Raw genomic sequence first — 26169 nt, forward strand, 5'->3', positions numbered from 1 at the left:
ACATGGTTTGCATGAGATCCCCCTGATATTTTTAAGTGGAGGGCTTTAGTTAACGATGTCTCTAAACACGAACAGTGTCTCTACAAGAGTCGTGACTCCATGGCCAGTTACCATAAAAAATAGGATCGATGGTGTCAGTCCAGGTTTGGTAATTACGTCAGTAGTATTTTGGACCCGTAATGTAAAGTCTAGATTTTGCCTTTTGCCTGTTTGTTCCCACTTCCTTTCTTCCCTTTTTGTGTTTTATTCTTATTGTTGTGTGCGTGTTTGTCCTTAAGTTGACATTTCTCTACCATAGGAATAGTTTGGGATATTCTGATTGGTCAGAGAGTTGGAAGAGCTGTTCTCTGACCAACCAGAGCATCTCAATCTATTCCTCTTGCAGTAGGAAGAAAAAGTTCTATTTATATGTAGCTAAGATATACCGGTGTGGAGTTTGTATGTTCTCCACGAGTTTGCTTGTGTTTCGAGCAGATGCTCCGGTTTCATCCCACAGTCCAAAAACATACTGGTAGGCAGTGGCGTCACAAGGCGGGTGCGGGGGGTGCGGCCCGCACCCTGGTGTGACGCCTGAAAGGGGTGAAACCAAAATGTGGGCTCCTCCACAGTGACAGGAGCCAGGCGCTGCAGTGTGAAAGTCTGCTACAGCACTCGGCTCCTGTCATAGAAGAGAAGCGAACAGCGCTGGGAGACTGTCTCCGGAGGCAGCCCAGCATCTCCGAAAATACTGGGCATGCCCCCAGAGTGACGATCCCATGAGGCCACGCCCCCTTTATTTATGGCCACGCCCCTTTTTGCCTCGAGCATGGCCCGGCGCGCTGGGATATCAAAGGTGCGCAACGGGTGTTGTGACGTCAGTTCCGGCCCCGATCAGCCCGATTCTATTGCACTGTAGGAGTAGGTCCTGGGCTACAGACAGGCTGCACAGACTGAAAAATCATTCGATGGTGAGTAAATTGCGAACGGATTTGCAGCTGTCCAGCGATCGCCGAGATATTTGCAAACCATACGCAGACTCGCATGGGGCGGTGTTTCACTCTGTCTAGGCAGCTGCTATCTGATTGCAAACCTCTACAAATTCGCAGAGGACGATCAGGTCTGAAAAACCCCCATAGTGAGAGAGATTTTGAGCAAAAGTTTTGCAAGATAAATTCATTTGAATGCTGCATTAGAGTTTATACTGAAAAATACACTATTTGTCCAAAAGTGTGCCATCACCCAAAAATCACACCACTGGAGGTAGTGCCGCATGCAATGGCAATGTAGATGGAGTATAGAGATTTTTTTACTACTGCACATGAGCACAAAACTCTAAAAACTCCCACGGGGGCATGTGTTCCAGTATCAGGGATGTCGTGGAAAAGTGCTGCCCGTTATTGGATGGTGACTGGGAGGTGGCTAAACAGACGCACAGAGATCGTCCGTCTTATGGGAGTGTTATGTGAGTGATACGGGTGTGTGGCTGATGTGTTTTTGTACGCAGACGCTCAATCATGCACTTTGGAGGCCACACTCAGACAGTAAATCTGCCAGCAAACACTAGCATGCAGCGGCTGTGGCTTTTTCCATACCAAGTTCTGTTGTGCACACAGATATATAAGTGTTGTATATGAAAGTAATCAGCGCAGTCTCCTGGTGTGTCCTAGTTACACCGTGCTGCGATATAGATGCATTTTCGGGGGGGAAAAAGAAGCCTAATACTAGCAGAATTGGCATATCGCTCGCACCATGCATCTCCAGCTGTGTGGCATATCAAGGCTACACGTACATCTGTAGGAGCTGATTGGTTGCTAGTTTATCTCTCTCCACTTTATCACTCTCCAAGGCTTAGTACATCGTCCCCCAAAACTGAAAATTACACAATGTCAAACCCTACTTCTGCTGACACTCTCAGCCAAAGGAAAGCTCAACAACTGACACAGCACGGGATGCACTGCGAATGTGATGTATCATTCATATCGGCGTTTACTAACACCATATGCATGAATATTTCAATAAAGTACAGCTCTCCCAATGAGAGCTGTCCTTTGAAGTGGAAAAACATTTGTGTTTATAATGTAGGAGTCTGTCGGCGCATGCGTCGTACGATACACAGGCTGCAGAGGGTGCTGGGAAGGATCCAAAGCAATAGATCCCAGAGGCATCTGTAGGTAATACATACCATTTGGGAGCTTGATGCATACAGTATGAGAAAAGCAGCCAAACCTCCAAAAAACGGCACAGTTTTATCATTGCTGCATTCCGACCACAGACTTTACCGCTGTGCAGATTGCAGATCTGCCTACCGCAACATGCCTTGCACTGGGTAAAATAAAACGTACATATGTATATACGTGTGAGGGTATTAGTAAAACTCCAGCAAAAACTTGTTTATTCAACCATTTAAAACAAAAACGTTCACAGATAAGCAGACATTTAAGCCAGAGGGAAAGCCAATTTTCAAACATATTTAAGCCTAAAGGAAATTGGTGACCAATATCACACAGGAGACTTGTTGCAACCTACGGGGGCTGTGGGAAATGAAGGGATCGCAGGAAATACTAGAAATATCTTCTGTGGTTCCTCCTTCTTACATTTGGGGGATACTTAACATTTATGGGTAACCCGCGAAAAACGCCCATTTTATTTAATGATAAATAAAGGAGGCCTATTGTAAATCATGCAAATTTGGTACCCCTAGAATTTTTTTTTTACAATTTTTATTGGCATATTTTCAATGGGTTTGATTGCAGCGAAGAGCCCTAAAAGGAAGGGGGAGGAGCGGGACACTTTACACTCGCAGTGAAGTGTGGTGAGGTCTGTGGCTGGGGAGGCACTTGATGATTCACTAGCTGCCCCCCCCCCCCCCCCCAGTATTAAAAAAAGGCGCCTATCGGTGCCTCCCAAAGTAAATTTAAAAGTCGGAATGTTTAAAATAATATGAAGCAGATACTTATGACACAGAATATGTGTCATAAGTATCTTCTTTGTATTATTTAATCATTAAAGACAGGGGAGGCACTGTCCCACAGTATGGGTGTAGTATGGTATGACGGTGGCCAGGCTCCCGGCGACCATCATACCAGCGCCGGAATCCCGACCGCGAGCATACCGACTAGCTGGGCAAGAGCAAATGATCCCCTTGCGGGCTCGCCACGCTGTGGGCACGGTGGCGCACTACGCGCGGCCTGCTATCTATTCTCCCTCCAGGGGGGTCGTGGACCCCCAAGAGGGAGAAAAGGTGTAGGTATGCCGGGTGTCGGGATTCCGGCGCCGCTATACTGTGCGCCGGGATCCCGACAGCAAACTGAAGACCACCCCACAGTATAATGTATATTTACGTTATTATAGTACCAAAAGAGAGGCTTACCATCTGTGCCCAGGTCAGGATGCCCATTCTTGCCTGTACTCAGTGCCGTTTCTTGCGGCGGGCGAGCCGTGCAACCGCACGGGGCGCCCACCGCAGCACTTTTTGAGGACTTTGAAACCCTCCTCCCCTCTCCTCCCGAGTGCCCAGCTCGGGAGGCGAGGTCTCGCGGAATGACGCGTTTGCGTCGTGACGTCACGATGCAATCGCGTCATTCCACGAAACCCCGCCCCCTGAGCTGGGCACTCGGGAGGAGGGAGAAGGGGGAGCCAAGGCGGCCGGCCGGCGCCGCGCAGACGAGGTAGAGGAGGCTGAAGAGCGGGAAGAACCGCTTGAAATGTAAGCCAGCCCCTCTCCCTCCCCCCCCCCTACCTGCCGTACTGTGTAAAATGGGGACACCTGTCTGCCGGAATGTGTTAAATGGGGACTCTTGCCTGCCTTAATGTGTAAAATAGGGACACCTGTCTGCCGGAATGTGTAAAATGGGGACACTTGCCTGCCGGAATGTGTAAAATGGGGACACTTGCCTGCCGGAATGTGTAAAATGGGGACACCTGTCTGCCGGAATGTGTAAAATGGGGATGCAGTCTGCCGTAATGTGTAAAATGGGGGCACGTGCCTGCCGCAATGTGTAAAATGGGGACACTTTCCTGCCGCAATGTGTAAAATGGGGACACTTTCCTGCCGCATTGTGTAAAATGGGGGCATGTGCCTGCCGCAATGTGTAAAATGGGGACACGTGCCTGCCGCAATGTGTAAAATGGGGGCACTTTCCTGCCGCAATGTGTAAAATGGGGGCACTTTCCTGCCGCAATGTGTAAAATGGGGACACTTTCCTGCCGCATTGTGTAAAATGGGGGCATGTGCCTGCCGCAATGTGTAAAATGGGGACACTTTCCTGCCGCAATGTGTAAAATGGGGACACTTTCCTGCCGCAATGTGTAAAATGGGGGCACGTGCCTGCCGCAATGTGTAAAATGGGGACACGTGCCTGCCGCAATGTGTAAAATGGGGGCACTTTCCTGCCGCAATGTGTAAAATGGGGACACTTTCCTGCCGCATTGTGTAAAATGGGGGCATGTGCCTGCCGCAATGTGTAAAATGGGGACACTTTCCTGCCGCAATGTGTAAAATGGGGACACTTTCCTGCCGCATTGTGTAAAATGGGGGCATGTGCCTGCCGCAATGTGTAAAATGGGGACACGTGCCTGCCGCAATGTGTAAAATGGGGGCACTTTCCTGCCGCAATGTGTAAAATGGGGACACTTTCCTGCTGCAATGTGTAAAATGGGGACACTTGCCTGCTGCAATGTGTAAAATGGGGACACTTTCCTGCCATGCTGTGTAAAATGGGGGCACGTGCCTGCCGCAATGTGTAAAATGGGGACACTTTCCTGCCGCAATGTGTAAAATGGGGACACTTGCCTGCTGCAATGTGTAAAATGGGGACACTTTCCTGCCGCAATGTGTAAAATGGGGACACTTTCCTGCCGCAATGTGTAAAATGGGGACACTTGCCTGCTGCAATGTGTAAAATGGGGACACTTTCCTGCCGTGCTGTGTAAAATGGGGTCGCGTGACAGCTGTAATGTGTAAAATGAGGGCTTTTTTTTTTTTAATCCTGTGGCCGTGATGATGAGATCAGATGAGGTCACGCCCACTTTAATGAGGCCACGCCCCCTTGCCGGGAGCGTGCGCACCTTCGGCGCACGCGTGCTTTCACTCTTTATATCTATGGGGGGGGGGGGGGCATTTTATTTAGTGTGAATGGGGGGGGGGGCGCATTTTTAAATCTCGCACTGGGAGCCAAATTGGCTAGAAACGGCCCTGCCTCTACTACACAATAATGCAGTCACCTGAGCACAATACAGGAACATACCTATGCCTTCTAAGTTCTAAAGGGTTAACATTTTCTAACGGGTTACAGTTGCACAGCAAGAATTTGTGAGCATTTTTGTGGCAGTGTGGTTAGTTGTTTCTGCACTTCTGTAACCTGGGGATGGGAGCAGTTACACAGAGTGCATTCCCTGCAAGCTGTATATAAGACATCAGCCTCCTTTACACAACCACTCACAGGCAGCCCAGCCAGCACTTCCAGCAGCCTTCTCCTGTATACCTAGTACACATCTCTACCATTAATGACTGCCCCATGTGCAGACAGAGGGATTATCAGCTGATCAGGGGGAATCCTATGCGGGATTTGCAGTACAACTTGCATCTGTGTAACATGACCCAGGGGACGTATTCATTGTAATACGTGAGCAACTTGGCTGTCTGGAGGATAGAGCCCAGGCTGTGTGTGCACAGCTTCCTATCACTGCCTCTGCCACATCAGTCTGCTGCTCAGTGCTACCATGGCTGGACACAGGCATCCCCTGCTGCTGGGCTGCCTACTCACCCTCCTGGCTGGCTTCCTGCACTGCTCCCCAAGCTGCCCCCCTGGAGATCGAGCCCTGGGTAAGAAGAACACAATGAGATATAGTATTGCACATGTTAGCTAGCTCAGAGTTATAACTTGTATTCTACTTAATCAGCTACTGCAGCTAGGAGTGTGGTACCTGACTGACACGTGTAAGTATGTATCATGTATAGAATTTCTCTGCAAGCCTCTCTCTCCGTCTCTGTATATGTGTGTGTATGTGTAAATAAATATATATATATATATAATTTTATTTTTATTTTTTTCCTTCTATATTTTTCATTTGTAATGTTATGCTATTTTTTTGCTGGTTTACCTGTCTTCATATATACAGTGGCCTACACCCAAGATAAAATAATTTTTTTTTAAATTCTTATGAGTACTCGCACTCATAACGCTGTTGGAGCTTTAGGGGTACATTTACTAAGCAGTGATAAGAGCGGAGAAGTGAGTCAGTGGAGAAGTTGCCCATGGCAACCAATCAGCACTGAAGTAACAGCTATAATTTGCATACTATAAAATTATACAGAGCTGCTGATTGGTTGATGGGGCAACTTCTCCACTGGCTCACTTCTCCGCTCTTATCACTGCTTAGTAAATGTCCTCCTAAGTGGATTATTTACGTTTATTTGTGATTTATCCCCAATAAGTACAATTTCTTTTTCAACGCATATCACACCAATGGGAAATTAGATATCGAGCGTTGTATGAAAGAATACCTGCAGGAACACGACCCATATCTGCAAAGTGTAAAAAGGACAGTGATTAATATCTAGGGATCAATTCAGTTAAGGTGAATACACACTGGGTGATATATCGGGCATTCTGTTGATCGCCCGATATATCATTGGTCCATCGTCCAGTGTGTACCAACGATATGTCTGTGAACACCGTCGTTCACAGACATATCGCATCGGCCCTGCGGCACACATGATGATATATCTAGAGCTATATTAGTGCATCGTTCTGTGTGTATGGGCGGACAGCCCACCGCCCGTACACTTCCTGCACAAGCCTGCGGTGATTGACGGTTCAACTGGGTGGGCGCATGTAAATGCCCGGCCAGTGTGTGACGTTAGTCACAATGGATTGGGCATTGTGTATGCACAACACACTGCCTTATCCGCTTATAGATATACAGTATCTGCAGATCCATTGATCTGCAGATACAGTATATTTATCAGTGTGTACCCACCTTTAGACTGACTTGTTGCATCTGTGAGTAAGTACTGCCGGAATTGCGGATATTGGTGCGGAGCTGTGTACAGCAGGGCTGTTGGCGGCGTTTCCATGCTGTCACCAGTGGCAAGTCACCCCCGTTGCATCTAATTGCATACCGCCCAACTTTGGAGAGCTGAGAAGCGGGACTCCTCAGGCACCGAAGGCGCCCAGGCGGCCAGAGGGGATGGGGCCCTGCAAAGGGGTGGAGCCTGGCTGGACCACCCATTTTCATCACTATAGGGGCATACCCAGCATTCTCAGAGATACTGAGCTGCCCCAATGCTCCCCCCAGCACGTGCACGACATCTATTCTCTTCATCTCCTGCGGCTGTGCCATGCAGAACAGCGTTGTTTGCGCTACCCCCCACACCGCGGGACACTGCCATCTGCAGGTGGGACAGCAGAAAAGTCCCAGGAAAACGGTACTGTCCCGCTGAATGTCAGTTGGGAGGAGTGTTTTTGCGCATGCCAGCCATTGGACCATGCATGTGCAAGAAGGAATATAAGCCAAAGAGATAAAGTACCAGCCAATCAGCTCTTAACTGCCATGTTATAGGCTCTGTTTGAAAAATGTCAGGAGCTGATTGGTTTGCACTTTCTCTCTGTCCACTTTATTTTTCTAGAAGGCTTAGTACATAGACCCCTGTGTCTCCTGAAAAAAATTGGCAAAATGTAGCACATACTTAGGTTACAATGTCTAACAGCATCTAAAGATGGAGTTTGCTACTGGCGCCAATCACCAGAAAGCATAGTTTTTCGGAGCAAGGTACATTTTATAAGTTAGCATCCCCTGTAGAAACCTATGGAGGCTGTTTAAGTGATCGAAATAGGAGGGACCCCAGCATACTCGTATATATCGCCAATATCGGCTGCGGTGACCACCTCATACATTTGGGGGAGCCTTCATTTTTGTGGGCCTCATCCGAAAATGTCTCTTTTTTGGAAGATTAATAGGCCCTACACACTGGGCGATATCAGTCAAAGATATAAACGATCTCGTTCATTAATGAACAAGATATCGTTCATATCTTTGAGTGTGGAGGCACCAGCGATGAACGATGCGCGGCCCCGTGCTCGTTCATCGCTGGTTCCCCGTGGCTGTGCATGCAGGCCAATATGGACGATCTTGTCCATATTTGCCTGCACTTCTGTGGAGCTGGGTGACGGGGGGAGTGAAGAAACTTCACTCCCCCCGTCACTGCCCCCCCCCCCCCCCCCGCCGCCGGGTCCGCCGTCGGCCAGCTCGGCGGCGGATCTTTAAAAGTGTAGGGCCCTTAACCTTCACAATGCTGTTAATAAATTGGCCCCTAACTCATCTCAGTACGATGTGCAAGAAGTGTATTCAGCTGTGTCAGATTAGTTTAAACACTACTTTTCACACTCACTAAATCAAAGCTTTGTAATGTGTCTTTTGACCCAACATCAAGATTCCTCTAGAGCAGGGGTTCTCAAACTCGGTCCTCAGGACCCCACACAGTGCATGTTTTGCAGGTAACCCAGCAGGTGCACAGGTGTATTAATTACTCACTGACACATTTTAAAAGGTCCACAGGTGGAGCTAATTATTTCACTTGTGATTCTGTGAGGAGACCTGCAAAACATGCACTGTGTGGGGTCCTGAGGACCGAGTTTGAGAACCTGTGCTCTAGAGATAAGTTTATCCTTTTCCATGTGATGGGTAATCACATTGCTCATTCCTTTTACCTAAACATAGCCAGGGGGTATAACAGAGTTTAATGAGCTTCTCCTGTGAGTAGGTATTTTTACCCTGGAATAAGTATTGTGGATATGCTGAACCAGTGATGAAGTGATCCCAGTGACCCTGCGTTCATTCACATGCCAGTATAGTGATACACCTCCGGGTGCAGGATTATCGCATAATGAATTCTGCATTATAATAATGTGACAGGATGTGTGTAACAGGCAGGTCATGCTCAATTCTATTAGTGGAGGTGGTCAAGTTATTCAGTTATATGTCCAGATAACTGGTGGTGATTGTTCAGACTTGTCCATTAATTGGAATGTGGAGGATTTACCTGGACAATTAAATCTTTAACCACCAGTAATTATAGCACAACATGTTTTCATCTTGTTAAAGAATGTTTGTGATTTTGAAAAGAAAAAACAGAAAAGGTAAATATATTTTTCTGTTTTTATTCAAATTTGATATACATCTTCCCATGCATCACTTTATAGTTTGCTGCGCTGTATTGTAGTTCCACACCCTCCAACATTTTACACATAAAAATCGGTACAAATTAGGAAAGGGGCGTGGCCATGCGTAAAGGGGGCGTGGTCACGTCCCCCTTTTCTATACTTTCAATGGAGATTTGGAGAGTCAAAAATCGGTACAGACAGTTCTAATTTTGTAGGTTTTATCAGAGGTGTTACTATGTTGGTGCAGTGAGTGCCATTGCTATGGCGCCCCGGAGGCTTAAGGGGCCTGCCTCTCTAGGACCATCCTACCCTTCGTCCAGCTCACAGCCAGCGCCTGACCAACCAACAACGGGCAGACTGGCCAATGGCCATGGCATCATGAGATAGATATATATACATACATACATACATACATACCAGTGCGGCACTCAGCAATCAAAAACCAGGTACAAATATCAGTTTTATGAGCAACGTTTCAGTGCTATTTTATTCAGCACTATCTTCAGGATACATGTATCCTGAAGATAGTGCTGAATAAAATAGCACTGAAACGTTGCTCATAAAACTGATATTTGTACCTGGTTTTTGATTGCTGAGTGCCGCACTGGTATGTTTTATATTCAAAAATGATTGTGAAGGCACCGGCGTGATTACATTGAAGTTCTCATGAGTGCCGGACTGATGTATTGCTATATACATTGCTCCAAAAAATAAAGGGAACACTAAAATAACACATCCTGGATCTGAATGAATGAAATATTCTTATTAAATACTTTGTTCTTTACATAGTTGAATGTGCTGACAACAAAATCACACAAAAATGATCAATGGAAATCAAATTTATTAACCCATGGAGGTCTGGATTTGGAGTCACCCTCAAAAGTAAAGTGGAAAAACACACTACAGGCTGATCCAACTTTGATGTAATGTCCTTAAAACAAGTCAAAGTGAGGCTCAGTAGTGTGTGTGGCCTCCACGTGCGTGTATGACCTCCCTACAACCCACATAAGAGGCTCAGGTAGTGCAGCTCATCCAGGATGGCACATCAATGCAAGCTGTGGCAAGAAGGTTTGCTGTGTCTGTCAGCGTAGTGTCCAGAGCATGGAGGCGCTACCAGGAGACAGGCCAGTACATCAGGAGACGTGGAGGAGGCCGTAGGAGGGCAACAACCCAGCAGCAGGACCGCTACCTCCGCCTTTGTGCAAGGAGGAACAGGAGGAGCACTGCCAGAATCCTGCAAAATGACCTCCAGCAAGCCACATATGTGCATGTGTGTACTCAAACAATCAGAAACAGACTCCATGAGGGTGGTATGAGGGCCCGAAGTCCACAGGTGGGGGTTGTGCTTACAGCCCAACACCGTGCAGGACGTTTGGCATTTGCCAGAGAACACCAAGATTGGCAAATTCGCCAATGGCGCCCTGTGCTCTTCACAGATGAAAGCATTTTCTCACTGTGCACATGTGACAGATGTGACAGAGTCTGGAGACACCAAGGAGAACGTTCTGCTGCTTGCAACATCCTCCAGCATGACCGGTTTGGCAGTGGATCAGTAATGGTGTGGGGTGGCATTTCTTTGGGGGCCGCATAGCCCTCCATGTGCTCGCCAGAGGTAGCCTGACTGCCATTAGGTACCGAGATGAGATCCTCAGACCCCTTGTGAGACCATATGCTGGTGCGGTTGGCCCTGGGTTCCTCCTAATGCAAGACAATGCTAGACCTCATGTGGCTAGAGTGTGTCAGCAGTTCCTGCAAGATGAAGGCATTGATGCTATGGACTGGCCCGCCCGTTCCCCAGATCTGAATCCAATTGTGCACATCTGGGACATCATGTCTCGCTCCATCCACCAACGCCACGTTGCGCCACAGACTATCCAGGAGTTGGCGGATGCTTTAGTCCAGGTCAGGGAGGAGATCCCTCAGGAGACCATCCGCCACCTCATCAGGTGCATGCCCAGGTGTTGTAGGGAGGTCATACAGGCACGTGGAGGCCACACACACTACTGAGCCTCATTTTAACTTGTTTTAAGGACATTACATCAAAGTTGGATCAGCCTGTAGTGTGTTTTTCCACTTTAATTTTGAGGGTGACTCCAAATCCAGATCTCCATGGGTTAATAAATGTGATTTCCATTGATAATTTTTGTGTGATTTTGTTGTCAGCACATTAAACTATGTAAAGAACAAAGTATTTAATAAGAATATTTCATTCATTCAGATCTAGGATGTGTTATTTTAGTGTTCCCTTTCTTTTTTTGAGCAGTGTGTGTGTGTGTGTGTGTGTGTGTGTGTGTGTGTATATATATATGTATGTATATATATATATATATATATATGTGTGTATATATATATATATATATATATATATGTGTATGTGTGTAAAGACGAAGTCTATGACGAAACGCGTTGGGGCGGAGTCTGGTGACGTAAACGATCGTTGGTACTGCTGAGCGAGGAGTCGAGGGACGTGAGTGATTCCTGCCCGAGAAGTCTGGGGAAACCAGCCGCCGACGGGTGGAGGTATCCGGTACGATTGCCTGACACTTGTTCCTGCTGCCTATCGATCTAATGTTTTGAATCACGTGGTAACCAGCCCACACTGGTTGCCTTCTGGTACGAATATTATCAATAGGATTTTAACATTCTTTGTGTGTACATACTTTTAAAATAAAAACTTTTATGCACTATGGAGCGCCCCCTATATATGCTCTATTGACAGATATCTTTTTCTCCGGAGGAGTTCGGACTGTTGAAAGGGGAGCTGCGGTCCAAATAATACAAGAAGGATCTAGTGCCTATGTGCAGCATTCAAGAAAAGCTGCAGTGATTCAAATATATGGACACACGCTAAGTGTATTTTATACACATACATATTATAATCACCTTGCTAATAATCAGCGCTATATCATAATTGTCTGCATATATATATATATATATATATATATATATATATATATATATATATACACATTTATTTTTTTTGTAAAGTGCCTTGGAGTGGGGGAAGGGTGGTTTTGCAGCTTGTGGGCAAGTAGTTCATTCCTCCTTTTACGGGACCTGTGCAATTTAATGACAAAATGCATGGCTAGTCCTGCTGACACAGTGCACTGGCTTCACTTCCTCTTTGGCGAACCCTCCTCCTCACATAAACCGATTCCCTTGCAGCTTTCAGCGCTTAATAACAAAATGTAAATTAGGGGCACTACAAAGTGGCATATGTGACCAGGAGGCACTACAATATGGCATAAGGTGAACTGTTGGCACTAGAATGTGGCATTATGTGAACTATCTCGGGGCACTACAATGTTGCAGTATGTGAACTGTCTGGGGGCACTACAATGAGGCATATTGTGAACTGGGTGCACTACAATGCGGCGTTAATGGAACTGGGGGCATTACAATGTGGCATTAAAGGGGCGGGGGGGCACTGCAATGTTGTATAATGTGAAATGGAGGCCCTACATTGTAGCATAAAGTGTACTGGAGGCACTATGTGGCATAATGTGAACTGGGGCAGTGTGTGCTATTATATGAATTGGGGGCATTACAATGTGGCATAATGTGAAATGGAGGCCCTACATTGTGGCATAATTTAAACTGGAGGCACAGTGTGGAATAATGTGAACTAGGGCACTACCATGGTGAATAATGTGAACGCAGACAGAACTGTGGGGTGTAAAATGAACTAGGGCACTACCGTGAGGTATAAAATTAACAAACACTGCGGAGAGGAGTGTCTCATTAAAAGCATTGGACCTCCGTCAAATGTTGCTATACAGATGTGTCCACATACATGTATTCTCCTTTCAAGTTACACAGCCCTCCTAGTCACGCCATGCCGTGGTGTGACTCGGTAGCACAGAGCGACTTTTCATGCAACTTTTTCCATTAAAATCCATCTTATTCTCAAAACAATGCGAACAGGACGCACAAGCAGCTTTTACTGATTAAAATGATATGCGTCCTAACTATATTCTGTGTGTGGCCGCGGCTGTATCTGCATACGAAATGCTATGCTATAGTGTTTTTCAAGAAATCCCTAGGTAACAGTTTTAAGGAGGTGCCGAGACTGTTGGAGACGAGCAGCGGGAACCTGTCATGAGTCGGAAGCATGCCATAGGACTTGCCTTCACAGGGTAAACCAGGGCGGGATTAAGGTGGTGGGGGGGCACAGGGGTGAGTACCCCCGGGCCCCCCTCACTCAGCCCATCTTTAATTGACTTTGATTATGACTGGGCAACGTGCCTGCGCTACTGGACTAATCAGCAGGGCGCAGGCAGACTGTGGAGCCTGCTGCCGCACTGCCTTAAGGAGGAGTAATAGGAAGATCCAGGTAAGAAGTGGTGGGGGGATGGGTAACTCAAACACAGGCTGCTGCTGCAGAGATATACGGGGGAGAGACACAGGCTGCTGCAGTAATGCAGGAATGGGGGCACACAGAGACTGCTGTAGAGACACCATGGTAGTCAAAATTACTGCCTTGCCCTGGCTGACAGAAATCTAAGTTTCCACCCTGGTTACTGGTTTCTGGCAATGTTCTGCGTGCTGCCTATATCATTGTGTCTCCTCCAGTGTGTCATGATCACTTTAACACATTGATCGGAACATGCAATTCACAAACTGCTCATGAGATTACAGTTTTTAGCATTTAAAAAAGGGAAAGCTTGCAAAGGCGCCAAAGTATTCAGTGAAAAACACATTTATACAAATTAGGAGCAACTTCATTTTCCTTATACACAATTTACAAGTTTACAAATTTACGAGGAATTAGATCAGGGACGCAACAGGACGATAAAGCACCATGGATCTGTTCTGTTCCCCCCCCCCCTTCCCCCACATCTGATGTCACAACAAGGGGACGGGACCACCACCAAGGAAGAAACTGTGCAACTTGAGCTTCCTACGAACGCTGTGGCTGTCCAGGTTGCAGGCTGCCGTTCCAAGGACCCACAAAGGCAAATACAGCAACTGTGCTGCCCCTAGGACCTGCAACCTGGATGGTGGGACATTTTGCACACCCCTAATTAATATTTTTAATTGGCTTTACAGGTTCCTTTAATACTATAAACAGAACACACGTCAAGACTAAAAAATCGATACAAACTATGCAGCACCAGACAGAGTGTAAATCACATAAACATAATAACAGATCATACAAGTACAAATGAAACAAACATAATAACAAATCACACAAGTACAAGTTACTTACAGTAACATCCTCACACAGTCCAGATTGGTTGGGAACGTGGCACAGCAAAACCAGCCATTGCGGCCCCTCCTTTCCTTGAAGATTTACTGCAGTGTTTTGAAAAAAGAAAAAAGCATCATCAGGCGCTTTGCCTCATCCACGTTACCCAGAAGATACCCCCAAATTTGGGAGTCTCATGGAAATTCACAGAGAATGGAAGACTATGGGTTACCTGTGTACACTTATTCAAATGAGTTTAGTACTTATGGGATTAGTATTAATGCGGTAAGTGGCAGGATGTACCGCAAAGGCTTGGTACATACCAACTTATGACTGACATGTTAAAGGAAGTGTTATGAGGTGAAAGAGATGTAAAAAATGTTGCTTGTATATCCGTGCGCTGTAGTTAACAGACAACTCCAGTCAAAAGTGGTAAAAAATAATAATTTCCTAATCAAAATAACTTGAAATTGCCCATAACCAGTAATTAAAGACTTCCAAATGGCTGTTGCTATAATTTTACAGACATGGAAGGTGGTTTCTACGGATATATAAGTTGCTAAGTATTGTACACCTTACACATTCCTGCAAAATAATAATAATAATAATAATAATAATAATAATATTTATATTATTATGAATTTTATTTATATAGCGCTCTTTCTCCAACAGGACTCAAAGCACTAAACAGAATTAACATAATACAGTACAGAACCAATGAGGTAAAGAAAAGCTTTTCATAAAATACAGAGAACATGGAGATACTAAAGGGATAATTATGGAAATGACTGAGTAAACAGGAGAATCGTAACCCAGCTTTTGAAGGATTCTAGAGTGGGGGCCTCTAACACTGTGTGGGGAAGAAAGTTCCATAGAGTTGGAGTTGCATGGCTAGAAGGTGAATTACAGTAGACTCTAGGTACTGCTCATAGTCCTTCATTACAGATCGTAATAATCGAACCGGGCTGAAAGGAATCAGAAGATGCTTCAAGTACCTTGGGCCCTGGTCATGTAGGGCTTTGAAATTGAGTTAGCTAATCTTGTAAGGGCTTCGCCATCTTACAGGTAGCCAGTGGAGGGAGTAGAGAATAGGGTGGTCATTCCGAGTTGTTCGCCCGTTGCCGTTTTTCGCAACGGAGCGATTAGGTAGATAATGCGCATGGTACGCAGCACGCATGTGTTAAGTAATTTAACACAAAACTTTGGAGATTTACACAAGCTCGAGCGACGTTTTCTCATCGCTCGAGTGATTGTAGTGTGATTGACAGGAAGTGGGTGTTTCTGGGCGGAAACTGGCCGTTTTCAAGGAGTGTGCTAAAAAACACAGGCGTGCCAGGTAAAAACGCAGGAGTGGCTGGAGAAATGGGGGAGTGGCTGGCCGAACGCAGGGTGTGTTTGTGACGTCCTACCAGGAACTAAACGGACCGAGGTGATCGCAATCTAGGAGTAGGTCTGGAGCTACTCAGAAACTGCAAGGAATTATTTAGTAGCAGTTCTGCTAACCTTTCGTTCGCTATTCTGCTAAGATACACTCCCAGAGGGCGGCGGCCTAGAGTGTGCAATGCTGCTAAAAGCAGCTAGCGAGCGAACAACTCGGAATGAGGGCCCAGGTGTTATGTGGCTGTAATGGGGCTGATTGGTTAATAGCCTGGCAGCTGCATTTTGTATCTGCTGTAAACGGTGCAATTCTTTTGCTGGGGGGAGACCCAGGTACTGTAGAGGGCATTTGCAGTAGTCAAATCGAGGCAGTAGGCAGATCTTCAGAGGGAAATAAGTGCTTGATTCTGGATATGTTCCCCAGATGAAAGAAAGAGGATTTGTCACCAACAATATATCTCAAAGCCAACTTTGAGCATCAGTGATATGTTGAGTAGCACACATTTTTTCCAAGAAGTTGTGGTAAATTGATTAATGATATTAGTTAGCCAGCATTGTTTTTTTTTATTTTTTTTTATCATTGTTGGAAAGAGTTACATTTAAGGCAAAGTCCTGCCTCTAGTGCCACACAACCTATTCTATAAGTAAAGGAAATGGCCAACCCTATCGAGATAAAAAATATTAAAATTCATAGAGTGTGCGTCTCTCCAGTCATCATAAGCATAACTGTGATTTTTAATGTCGTAAACTTGAAGAAAATCGCAAAAAGGACAGTTCTCCCAGTAAGAGCTGTCCTTTGTGATTGAAGGACTTCCGGATTTAGGTCTCTGGAGGCCTTCTGCACATGCGTCGCGTGGGTGGGGGGTGTTAGGTGCTGTCTATCCGCAATAGAGAAATCACCGAGTAAATGTTCCCGCCATTTTACTGAAGGCCACTCAGGCACTGCACATGTGTCTCCTCCCCTCATTAGACGCGCTTGAGTTTGTGGTCATATGTTTGAGCACATCAGGGCATTGTAGGGATAAAACTGGAGAAATGCTGTTTGCCATGTGACCGACAGCCGTCTAGAAAAAGTATTGACAGAGAGCCAAGCATTATCTAGCTGTGCAGTCCTACATTTGACTGCAGAATAGGCCATGTTCAAGTTTAAACCTGTTGTTTCTCCCAAACACCTTTTTAATGTGATTTGTTGTGGAGAGAGTGCAGACGATGACAGTGTAGAAAAGCTCCATTGCTGTGACCTAATTTCTCCTTTCCCCCCCTTGAAGCACAGTTCAGACTGAAAACTGCAGGGAACTCATTTATTAAACTGTGTTGACAAGTTATGTTTTTTTTCTGTCCCATTCCCTGGATAGTTTTTCCCACTTATTGCTCAATTCTCTGTTTTGAAAAGTCATTGTTATTGTCCTCCGGGGTGAGTGAGCTGTTTATAAAAATACATTCTCATGCAAGGAGAGTACTGAGTGATTGGAGTTTCTAAGTGAAAATATATATTTATAAACTTTTACGCCAGTCTTTGTATTTCTTCAGGTAACTACTTTTGAGAAGAAGCAACAGTAAAATATATATTTCAATGATAATTACCGTAAACTATAAACAAAGTTGTACTATGTGGTAAAATGGATTTTGTGCTCTACAGAAGTAAAATGAATGCCCTTATTTATCAATGAGTGATACATTTCACTGTGATGCTGCATTTAGATCGCAAATGCCGGATCCTACCCGGTAAGAGAAACGTGTACTTACCGGGTGGGATCCGGCATTTGCGCTCCGTTGCTGGCTTTCCGACCCGGCAATATACCGGGTCGGTTGCCATAGCAGTGGATGGCGCAGCAGCAGCAGGGGCGGGGGTGGAGGCGGCGCTGGGAGATGAGCTCATCTCCTGCGCCGCCTCTCCCTATGCTGTGAATGGGAGCCGTGTCGCATCGGAACGGCTCCCATTCACACTACGCCTGACCCGGTAATCAACCCGGTAATTACCCTTCTTTTTTACTGGGTTGAATTACCGGGTCAGGCGACCCGCTAATTCTGAAAAGGACCTTACACATCGCACACTGACCCGTTTCGACACGGCAATATGCCGTGTCGATACCGGGTTTTTAGTGCGATGTGAAAGGGGTATGAGTGACAAATTTCACCAGCCAATCTGCTCCTGTCATTTTTCAAACACATGCCCTTATTTATCAATGAGTGATAAATTTCACTGTGAGTGATAAATTGCACCAGCTAATCCGCTCCTAACTGTCATTTCTCTTACGTCCTAGAGGATGCTGGGGACTCCAAAAGGACCATGGGGTATAGACGGGATCTGCAGGAGCTTGGGCACACTATAAAGACTTGTGTGAACTGGCTCCTCCCTCTATGCCCCTCCTCCAGACCTCGGTTAGACTTTGTGCCCAGGACTGACTGGACACACACTAGGGGAGCTCTACAGAGTTTCTCTGGAAAGACTTTTGTTAGGTTTTTTATTTTCAGGGAGACCTGCTGGCTACAGGCTCCCTGCATCGTGGGACTGAGGGGAGAGAAGTCAGACCTACTTCTTCTTAGTTAAGGGCTCTGCTTCTTAGGCTACTGGACACCATTAGCTCCAGAGGGTTCGATCACTTGGTTCGCCTAGCTGCTTGTTCCCGGAGCCGCGCCGTCACCCCCCTCACAGAAGCCTGAAGAAAGAAGTCGAGTGAGTATGAGAAGCACAGAAGACTTCAATGACGGCAGAAGACTTCAGTAACGGAGGTACAGCGCAGCGGTAGCGCTGTGCTCCATGCTCCCACACACTTCAACAACGGCACTCACTGGGTGCAGGGCGCTAGGGGGGAGTGCCCTGGGCAGCAGTTACTGAGGTTTTTTGGTGGTAAAAGAAGGCTATACGGTGTCCGATCGCCATATAGAGCACCCCTGCCACTTTGTAGTTTCAAATTTTAACGGGCTACAGCGCGCTGGGAAGGGGGCAGGGCTTAGCCGCACATTGCTCACCAGCGCCATTTTCTCCTATTCTTACAGCGCTGCAGAGACGCTGCCCGGACCTCCGAGCTCCCGCAAGTACTTGGGGAGGGAAAACTGGGGGGATGGGGGGGTGACACTTAAATTTGGTGCTTTTCAAGTTATATTGTCGGCGCTGAACATATTACTACATTCTGTTAGTATATGGGCGCTGGGGTGTGAGCTGGCATACTCTCTCTGTGTTCTCCCTAAGGGCTTCTCTGTGGGTCTGTCCCCGGGCTTGTGGACTGTGTGAGTGTGTCGGCAGGAGGTGTCGACATGTCTGAGCCTGGGTGTTCCTCCCCGGAGGAAGTTATGGGGGCTGCAGAGAAAGATTTAAGTATGTGTTTGTCGGCACAGCCGACTGCTGATTGGATGACTATGCTGAGTACACTGAATACGAATGTGGCTTTATTGTCAAAGAGACTAGATAAATCTGATTCTCAGACACAAACATGGAGACAGTCGGTGGAGGACGCATTGTCTCAGGTACAAACAGTCTCAGGGTCACAGAAGCGTGTTTTTAACCAGATGGCAGATATAGGTACCGACACGGACTCAGACTTCGATGTCGATTTGAATGAGGCTTCTTTGCATCCACGGGTTGTCAAGAGTATTCAGTACATGATTATAGCCATTAAATATGTTTTACGTATATCTGAGGATCCTGCCGTTCCTAACACGAGGGTTTGTTTATTTAAAGGGAAAAGACCTGAGGTAAAATTTCCCCCTTCTCATGAAATGAATGAGCTTTGTGAAAAGGATTGGGAGTCGCCTGAAAAACGGTGACAAATTCCCAAGCGAATTTTGATGGCATATCCTTTCCCCTCTGACGATAGGGACAAATGGGAGTCGTCTCCAAATGTGGATAAAACTCTCTCGCGATTGTCCAAGAAGGTGGCGCTTCCGTCTCCTGACACGGCTGCTCTCAAGGATCCGGCAGATTGCAAGCTGGAGACAACATTGAAGTCCATTTTCGTCAATACTGGTGCATTGCTCAGACCTGCTGTGGCGTTGGTATGGGTGAGTAGTGCTATTGCAAAGTGGGCTGAAAATTTGGCCTCTGATATGGATGCTCTTGATAAAGATAATATTCTTTTGACTCTTGGTTATATTAAGGATGCTGCAGATTACCTAAAGGATGCGGCGAGGGATGTTGGCCTCTTGGGATCGAGAGCCAATGCCATGGCGATTTCGGCCAGGAGGGCACTGTGGATTCACCAATGGAATGCTGATGCCGACTCCAAGAAGAATATGGAAGTTCTCCCTTTTAAAGGTAGTGTCTTCTTCGGTGACGGCCTGGCTGACCTGGTATCGACCGCTACGGCGGGTAAGTCATCTTTTCTTCCATATGTTCCCACACAACAGAAAAAGGCATCCCATCAGCAGATGCAGTCCTTTCGGCCTAATAAGTACAAAAGAGGTAAGGGCTCGTCCTTCCTCGCTTCAAAGGGTAGAGGTAGGGGAAGGAAGTCGCCTGCAGTGTCAGGCACCCAGGACCAAAAGTCCTCCCCTGCCTCTACCAAGTCTACCGCATGATGCTGGGGCTCCCCTGGGGGAGTCCCTACCGGTGGGGGGCCGTCTCCAATTCTTCAATCAGGTCTGGGTTCGTTCGGCCCTGGATCCTTGGGTCTTAGACATAGTGTCCCAAGGGTACAGACTGGAGTTTCAGGAGATGCCCCCCAACCGGTTTTTCGTGTCGGCTTTGCCAACTTCTCTTCCCGAAAGAGAGATGGTGAGGGATGCGATACAAAAGTTGTGTCAACAGAGGGTCGTGGTGCCGGTTCCCCCGTCCGATCGGGGGAAAAGGTTCTATTCGAGCCTCTTTGTGGTGCCGAAGCCGGGCGGTTCGGTCAGACCGATTCTGAACCGAAAATCCCTCAACCCATATTTGAAAACTTTCAAGTTCAAGATGGAGTTTCTTCGTGCGGTGATCTCCAGCCTCGAAGGGGGGGATTTTATGGCATCTGTAGACATAAAGGATGCTTACTTACACATCCCGATATTCCCTCCTCATCAGGCTTTCCTGAGGTTTGCGGTGCAGGATTGTCATTACCAATTTCAAGCGTTGCCATTTGGGCTTTCCACGGCCCCGAGGGTTTTCACCAAGGTAATGGCGGAGATGATGGTCCTCCTTCGCAAGCAAGGGGTCACAATTATCCCGTACTTGGACGATCTCCTGATAAAGGCGAGGTCCAAGGAGCAGTTGTTAAGAAATGTGGATCTCTCCCTGTCGGTTCTGCGACATCACGGTTAGATACTAAATTTGCCAAAGTCTCAGTTGATCCCGACCACTCGGCTGCCCTTCCTGGGCATGGTCCTAGACACGGCAATACAGAGAGTGTTTCTTCCGGAGGTCAAAGCTCTGGAAATCCAGACCATGGTCAGGGAGCTTCTGAGGCCGACAAGTGTGTCGATTCATCAATGCACTCGGGTGCTAGGGAAGATGGTTGCAGCTTACGAAGCCATTCCGTTTGGCAGGTTTCATGCCCGGGTGTTTTAGTGGGATCTGCTGAAAAAATGGTCCAGGTCTCACCTGCACATGCACCGGAAAATAAGTCTATCTTCCAGGGCCAGGATTTTGCTCCTGTGGTGGCTGCAAAGCTCTTACCTTCTAGAGGGATGCCGTTTCGGAATCCAGGACTTGGTCCTGCTGATAACAGATGAAAGTCTCTGAGGCTGGGGCGCAGTCACGCAAGGAAGAAATTTCCAGGGAAAATAGTCGAGCCAGGAATCTTCTCTCCACATAAATGTTCTCGAGTTGAGAGCCACTTACAATGGCCTGCTGCAAGCAAAGAACCTTCTTCAGGGTCTCCCTGTCCTTATCCAGTCGGACAACATAACAGCGGTGGCGTACGTAAACCGCCAAGGCGGAACAAGGAGCAGGGTGGCTATGGACGAGGCCACAAGAATCCTACGCTGGGCGGAACAGCACGTGAGTGCTCTGTCAGCAGTCTTCCTCCCGGGAGTGGACAACTGGGAAGCAGACTTCCTCAGCAGACACAATCTCCATCCGGGAGAGTGGGCTCTTCATCAAGAGGTATTTGCAGAAATGACAAAGCGTTGGGGAATTCCTCTGATAGACATGATGGCATCTTGCCTCAACAAGAAGCTTCCGAAGTATTGTTCCAGGTCAAGGGACCCCCAAGCCAGTGCAGTGGATGCCCTGGTGACTCCGTGGGTGTTTCAGTCAGTGTATGTGTTCCCTCCTCTTCCTCTCATTCCAAAGGTGCTGAGGATCGTTCGACGAGCAAGGGTTCAGGCGATACTCGTCGTTCCAGATTGGCCACGGAGGGCCTGGTATCCAGATCTTCAAGAATTACTAGTGGAAGATCCCTGGTCGCTTCCGCTAAGAGAGGACCTGTTATTGCAGGGGCCCTGCGTGTTTCCGGACTTACCGTGGCTGCGTTTGACGGCGTGGAAGTTGAGCGCCAAATCTTAGCTCGGAAGGGTATTCCCGGGGAGGTCATCCCCACTCTCCTTAAAGCTAGAAAGGAGGTTACGGCACAACATTATCAACGTATTTGGAGGAAATATGTTTCATGGTGTGAGACCAAAGCAGCTCCGGTGGAGGAGTTTCACTTGGGTCGGTTTCTCCATTTTTTGCAGGCAGGCGTAGATGCTGGCCTGAAATGAGGTTCCATAAAAGTGCAGATTTCGCCTTTATCTATTTTCTTTCAGAAAGAATTGGCCATCCTGCCTGAGGTTCAGACCTTTGTGAAGGGTGTGTTGCATATACAACCTCCTTTTGTGCCGCCAGTGGCGCCGTGGGATCTTGACGTGGTCTTGCAGTTCCATATGTCTCCTTGGTTTGAACCTTTGCGTAAGGTTGAGTTAAGGTTTCTCACTTGGAAAGTGGTCATGCTTTTGGCTCTGGCGTCGGCCAGGCGAGTGTCTGAATTGGCGGCCTTGTCTCACAAGAGCCCTTATTTGATATTCCATTCGGATAGAGCGGAATTGAGGACTTGTCAACAATTTCTGCCGAAGGTGGTTACTTCTTTTCACATCAACCAACCTATTGTGGTGCCTGTGGCTATGGATGCTGTGGCGGTTCCAAGGTCTCTTGATGTTGTAAGAGCCTTGAAAATTTACGTCGCCAGAACGGCTCTTACCAGGAAAACAGAGGCTTTGTTTGTCCTGTATGCTTCCAACAAGATTGGAAATCCTGCTTCTAAGCAGACTATTGCTCGCTGGATTTGTAGTGCGATTCAGCAAGCTCATTCTTCGGCTGGGCTACTGTTGCCGAAGTCAGTACAGGCCCATTCTACCAGGAAAGTGGGCTCATCTTGGGCGGCTGCCCGAGGGGTCTCGGCACTTCAGCTTTGCCGAGCAGCTACGTGGTCGGGTTCAAACACTTTTGCTAAGTTTTACAAGTTTGATACCCTGGCTGAGGAGGACCTTATGTTTGCTCAATCGGTGCTGCAGAGTCATCCGCACTCTCCTGCCCGTTCTGGAGCTTTGGTATAGACCCCATGGTCCTTTTGGAGTCCCCAGCATCCTCTAGGACGTAAGAGAAAATAGGATTTTAATACCTACAGTGATCGCGCTGATCCAAAAAAAAAGTGGGTCCCAGGGACCCCTCACTTTCAAAAATTGGGGTCCTACCGTTCTTTTTCTGGGTCCCATCGGAATAAAGGTTCTTATTAATCTTAATCTTGTTTGGACATTACAAAAGTTTTGCAAGGTGGGGGGATGGGGTGACAGTGCTGCTGGGCTGTGTAGCATGCAGGACACCCTGCACCAGAGCTGTAAGTAGACATTTTGGTGCCCTAGGCATGAAGTGAATTGGTGTTCCACCTGCGAGATAGGAAAGGGTAGGCAGTGCGCGCCGAAGGCGCGCTGCAAAATTTAAGGGGCGTGGCTTCATGCGGAAGGGGCGTGACTACATAATAGTGCCAATTCACATTACACCACACAGAAGTGCCGCTTATACACATTGCACCAGGTAGAGCACGTTATACACAATGCGTCCGGTAGTGCATGTTATATACATTGCACCAGGTAAAGCAAATATAAACACTGCACAAGGTAGAGCACGTTATACACAATGCGCCAGGTAGAGCACGTTATACACATTGCGCCAGGTAGAACACTTAGACACACTGCACCAGGTAAAGCACATATAAAACATTGCACCAGGTAGAGCACGTTATACACATTGCGCCGGGCAGAGCACGTTATACACATTGCGCCGGGCAGAGCACGTTACACACAATGTGCCGGGCAGAGCACGTTATACACATTGCGCCGGGTAGAGCACGTTATACACATTGCGCCGGGCAGAGCACGTTACACACAATGTGCCGGGCAGAGCACGTTATACACATTGCGCCGGGTAGAGCACGTTATACACATTGCGCCGTGCAGAGCTCGTTACACACAATGCGCCGGGCAGAGCACGTTATACACATTGCGCCGGGTAGAGCACGTTATACACATTGCGCCGTGCAGAGCTCGTTACACACAATGCGCCGGGTAGAGCACGTTATACACATTGCAACAGGTAGAGCACGTTATACACATTGCAGCAGGTAGAGCACATTATATACATTGCGCCGGGCAGAGCACGTTACACACAATGCGCCGGGTAGAGCACGTTATACACATTGCAGCAGGTAGAGCACGTTATACACATTGCAGCGGGTAGAGCACGTTACACACAATGCGCCAGGTAGAGCACGTTATACACATTGCGCCAGGTAGAGCACGTTACACACATTGCACCAGGTGACCACTTAGGGACATTGTAGCCACCATCTTGGACCCCCAGTTGTCGTCCCCAGACACAGTGATCACGAGTGTCAGTGGAGGGGGTGTCAGATGGGTGTGTGTATAATGGGCAGTGTGAACACGTTGTGGGGAGTGTGTATGATTGGCACTGTGTGTGTATAATGGGCAATGTGTGGGTATTGGGGGTGTGTATGATGGGCACTGTGTGGTTGGTGGGGTGCATGTGATGGCACTGTGTGGCTATGGAGGGTGTATGGAGGGTGTGGGTATATGGGGGTGGGGCTGGCCAATGTGTGCATTTGTGTTGGTGTATGCTGGGCACTGCCCCCACCCCCAGTGTTTGAATCGTTAGCTGCTGCCATCCCAATTACCCATATGTTTATTACTAACATGAATCCTCCATGCCAGGTGCTGCTTGAAATTCTTCTCTTCAGATCCTTACTGCTGTGGGCGGGATGTAATAACCTCTTCTACAGCATTAACAGGCTTTCTCTGCGGCCACCCGTCTCCTCCCCGTCCCAGCCCTGCTATTCGCTTTTACCCCCCACCGCCGCGGGCACTCAGGACTCAGCGTTGTAAGTGCCGCGCTGAGCCTTTGAATCCACCGGCGCATGACCCCGCATCCTGAGTGGCCGCGGCGGTGAGGGGGGAGAAGTGAATAGCAGCGGTGGGACGGGGAGGAGACGGGAGGCTGCAGAGAGAGCCTGTTAACGCTGCAATTCGGGCCGCCTTCTGAGTACGGGTGCCGGCGCTGCATACAGGAGTAAAAGGCACCAACAGCTCCTCCTCCCCGTCTACTAGCCCTCCCGGAAGCCCGGCTATTGGAGGGGTTTGAGAGGGAGAGCTCTGTGTATACATGTGATTGGCCGCTGGACCTGGCACCACAGGATTAGCCGCTGGACCTGGCACCACAGGATTGGCCGCTGGACCCAGAGACATCAATGAAGCCACAAGATTGGCAGCGGGACCCGCGGAGAGATCAAAGGAGCTACAGGACGGCCTACAACGGAGCGCGTCCCCAGGGACGCACTCATTTTGTAAAAGAGAGTCCCCGATCCTCATTATGGGGTAAAATACGCGCTATAGCGCGTTTTTGCGATCACTGTTGTCCTACCGGTAAATCCTTTTCTCCTAGTCCGTAGAGGATGCTGGGCACCCATCCCAGTGCAGACTGTTTCTTGCAGTTGTATTATTACTGGTTGTACTTGTTTACACACGGATTGTGTATTGGTTTTCTTCAGCTTGTTGCTGTTGCTTGTTCATACGGTTATCTGGTTTCATTCTATTCCAGTTGTACGGTATGTGTGGTGTGGGCTGGTATGTTTCTCGCCTTTGTTTAAACAAAAATCCTTTCTTCGAAATGTCTGTCTCTCCTGGGCACAGTTCCTATAACTGAGGTCTGGAGGAGGGGCATAGAGGGAGGAGCCAGTTCACACCCAGTTTAAGTCTTTATAGTGTGCCCAAGCTCCTGCGGATCCCGTCTATACCCCATGGTCCTTTTGGAGTCCCCAGCATCCTCTACGGACCAGGAGAAAAGGATTTACCGGTAGGTATTAAAATCCTATTTTTTTTCAAACCCAGCCTGTGACATGGAAGTTAGGAGCTGATTGGATGGTGCAGTTCATCACTCACTGTGAAATTTATCACTCAATAATAAATAAGGGCCTAAATGTACGAAACAGTTGAGTGAAGCATTTTAACCATGGTAAGCAGTTTGCCAGGAATTACTGAAGACTTTCAGCTTCTCGCTCT

At 47.5% G+C, this 26169-nt stretch overlaps 1 protein-coding gene across 1 annotated transcript in view; it reads left to right on the forward strand.

Moving 5' to 3' along the window:
• The first annotated feature begins 5365 nt into the window (after nucleotides 1-5365).
• CPZ (carboxypeptidase Z) overlaps nucleotides 5366-26169 on the forward strand; it is a 159992-nt gene continuing 139188 nt past the window's right edge. The window contains exon 1 of the mRNA XM_063924203.1: nucleotides 5366-5803. Coding sequence (XP_063780273.1) covers nucleotides 5701-5803 — 103 coding nt within the window. The 5' untranslated portion in view covers nucleotides 5366-5700. The remainder of the gene's footprint in view (nucleotides 5804-26169) is intronic.

This window comes from Pseudophryne corroboree, chromosome 1, assembly GCF_028390025.1.
Source record: "Pseudophryne corroboree isolate aPseCor3 chromosome 1, aPseCor3.hap2, whole genome shotgun sequence".
In the NCBI taxonomy this organism is placed as follows: Eukaryota; Metazoa; Chordata; class Amphibia; order Anura; family Myobatrachidae; genus Pseudophryne; species Pseudophryne corroboree.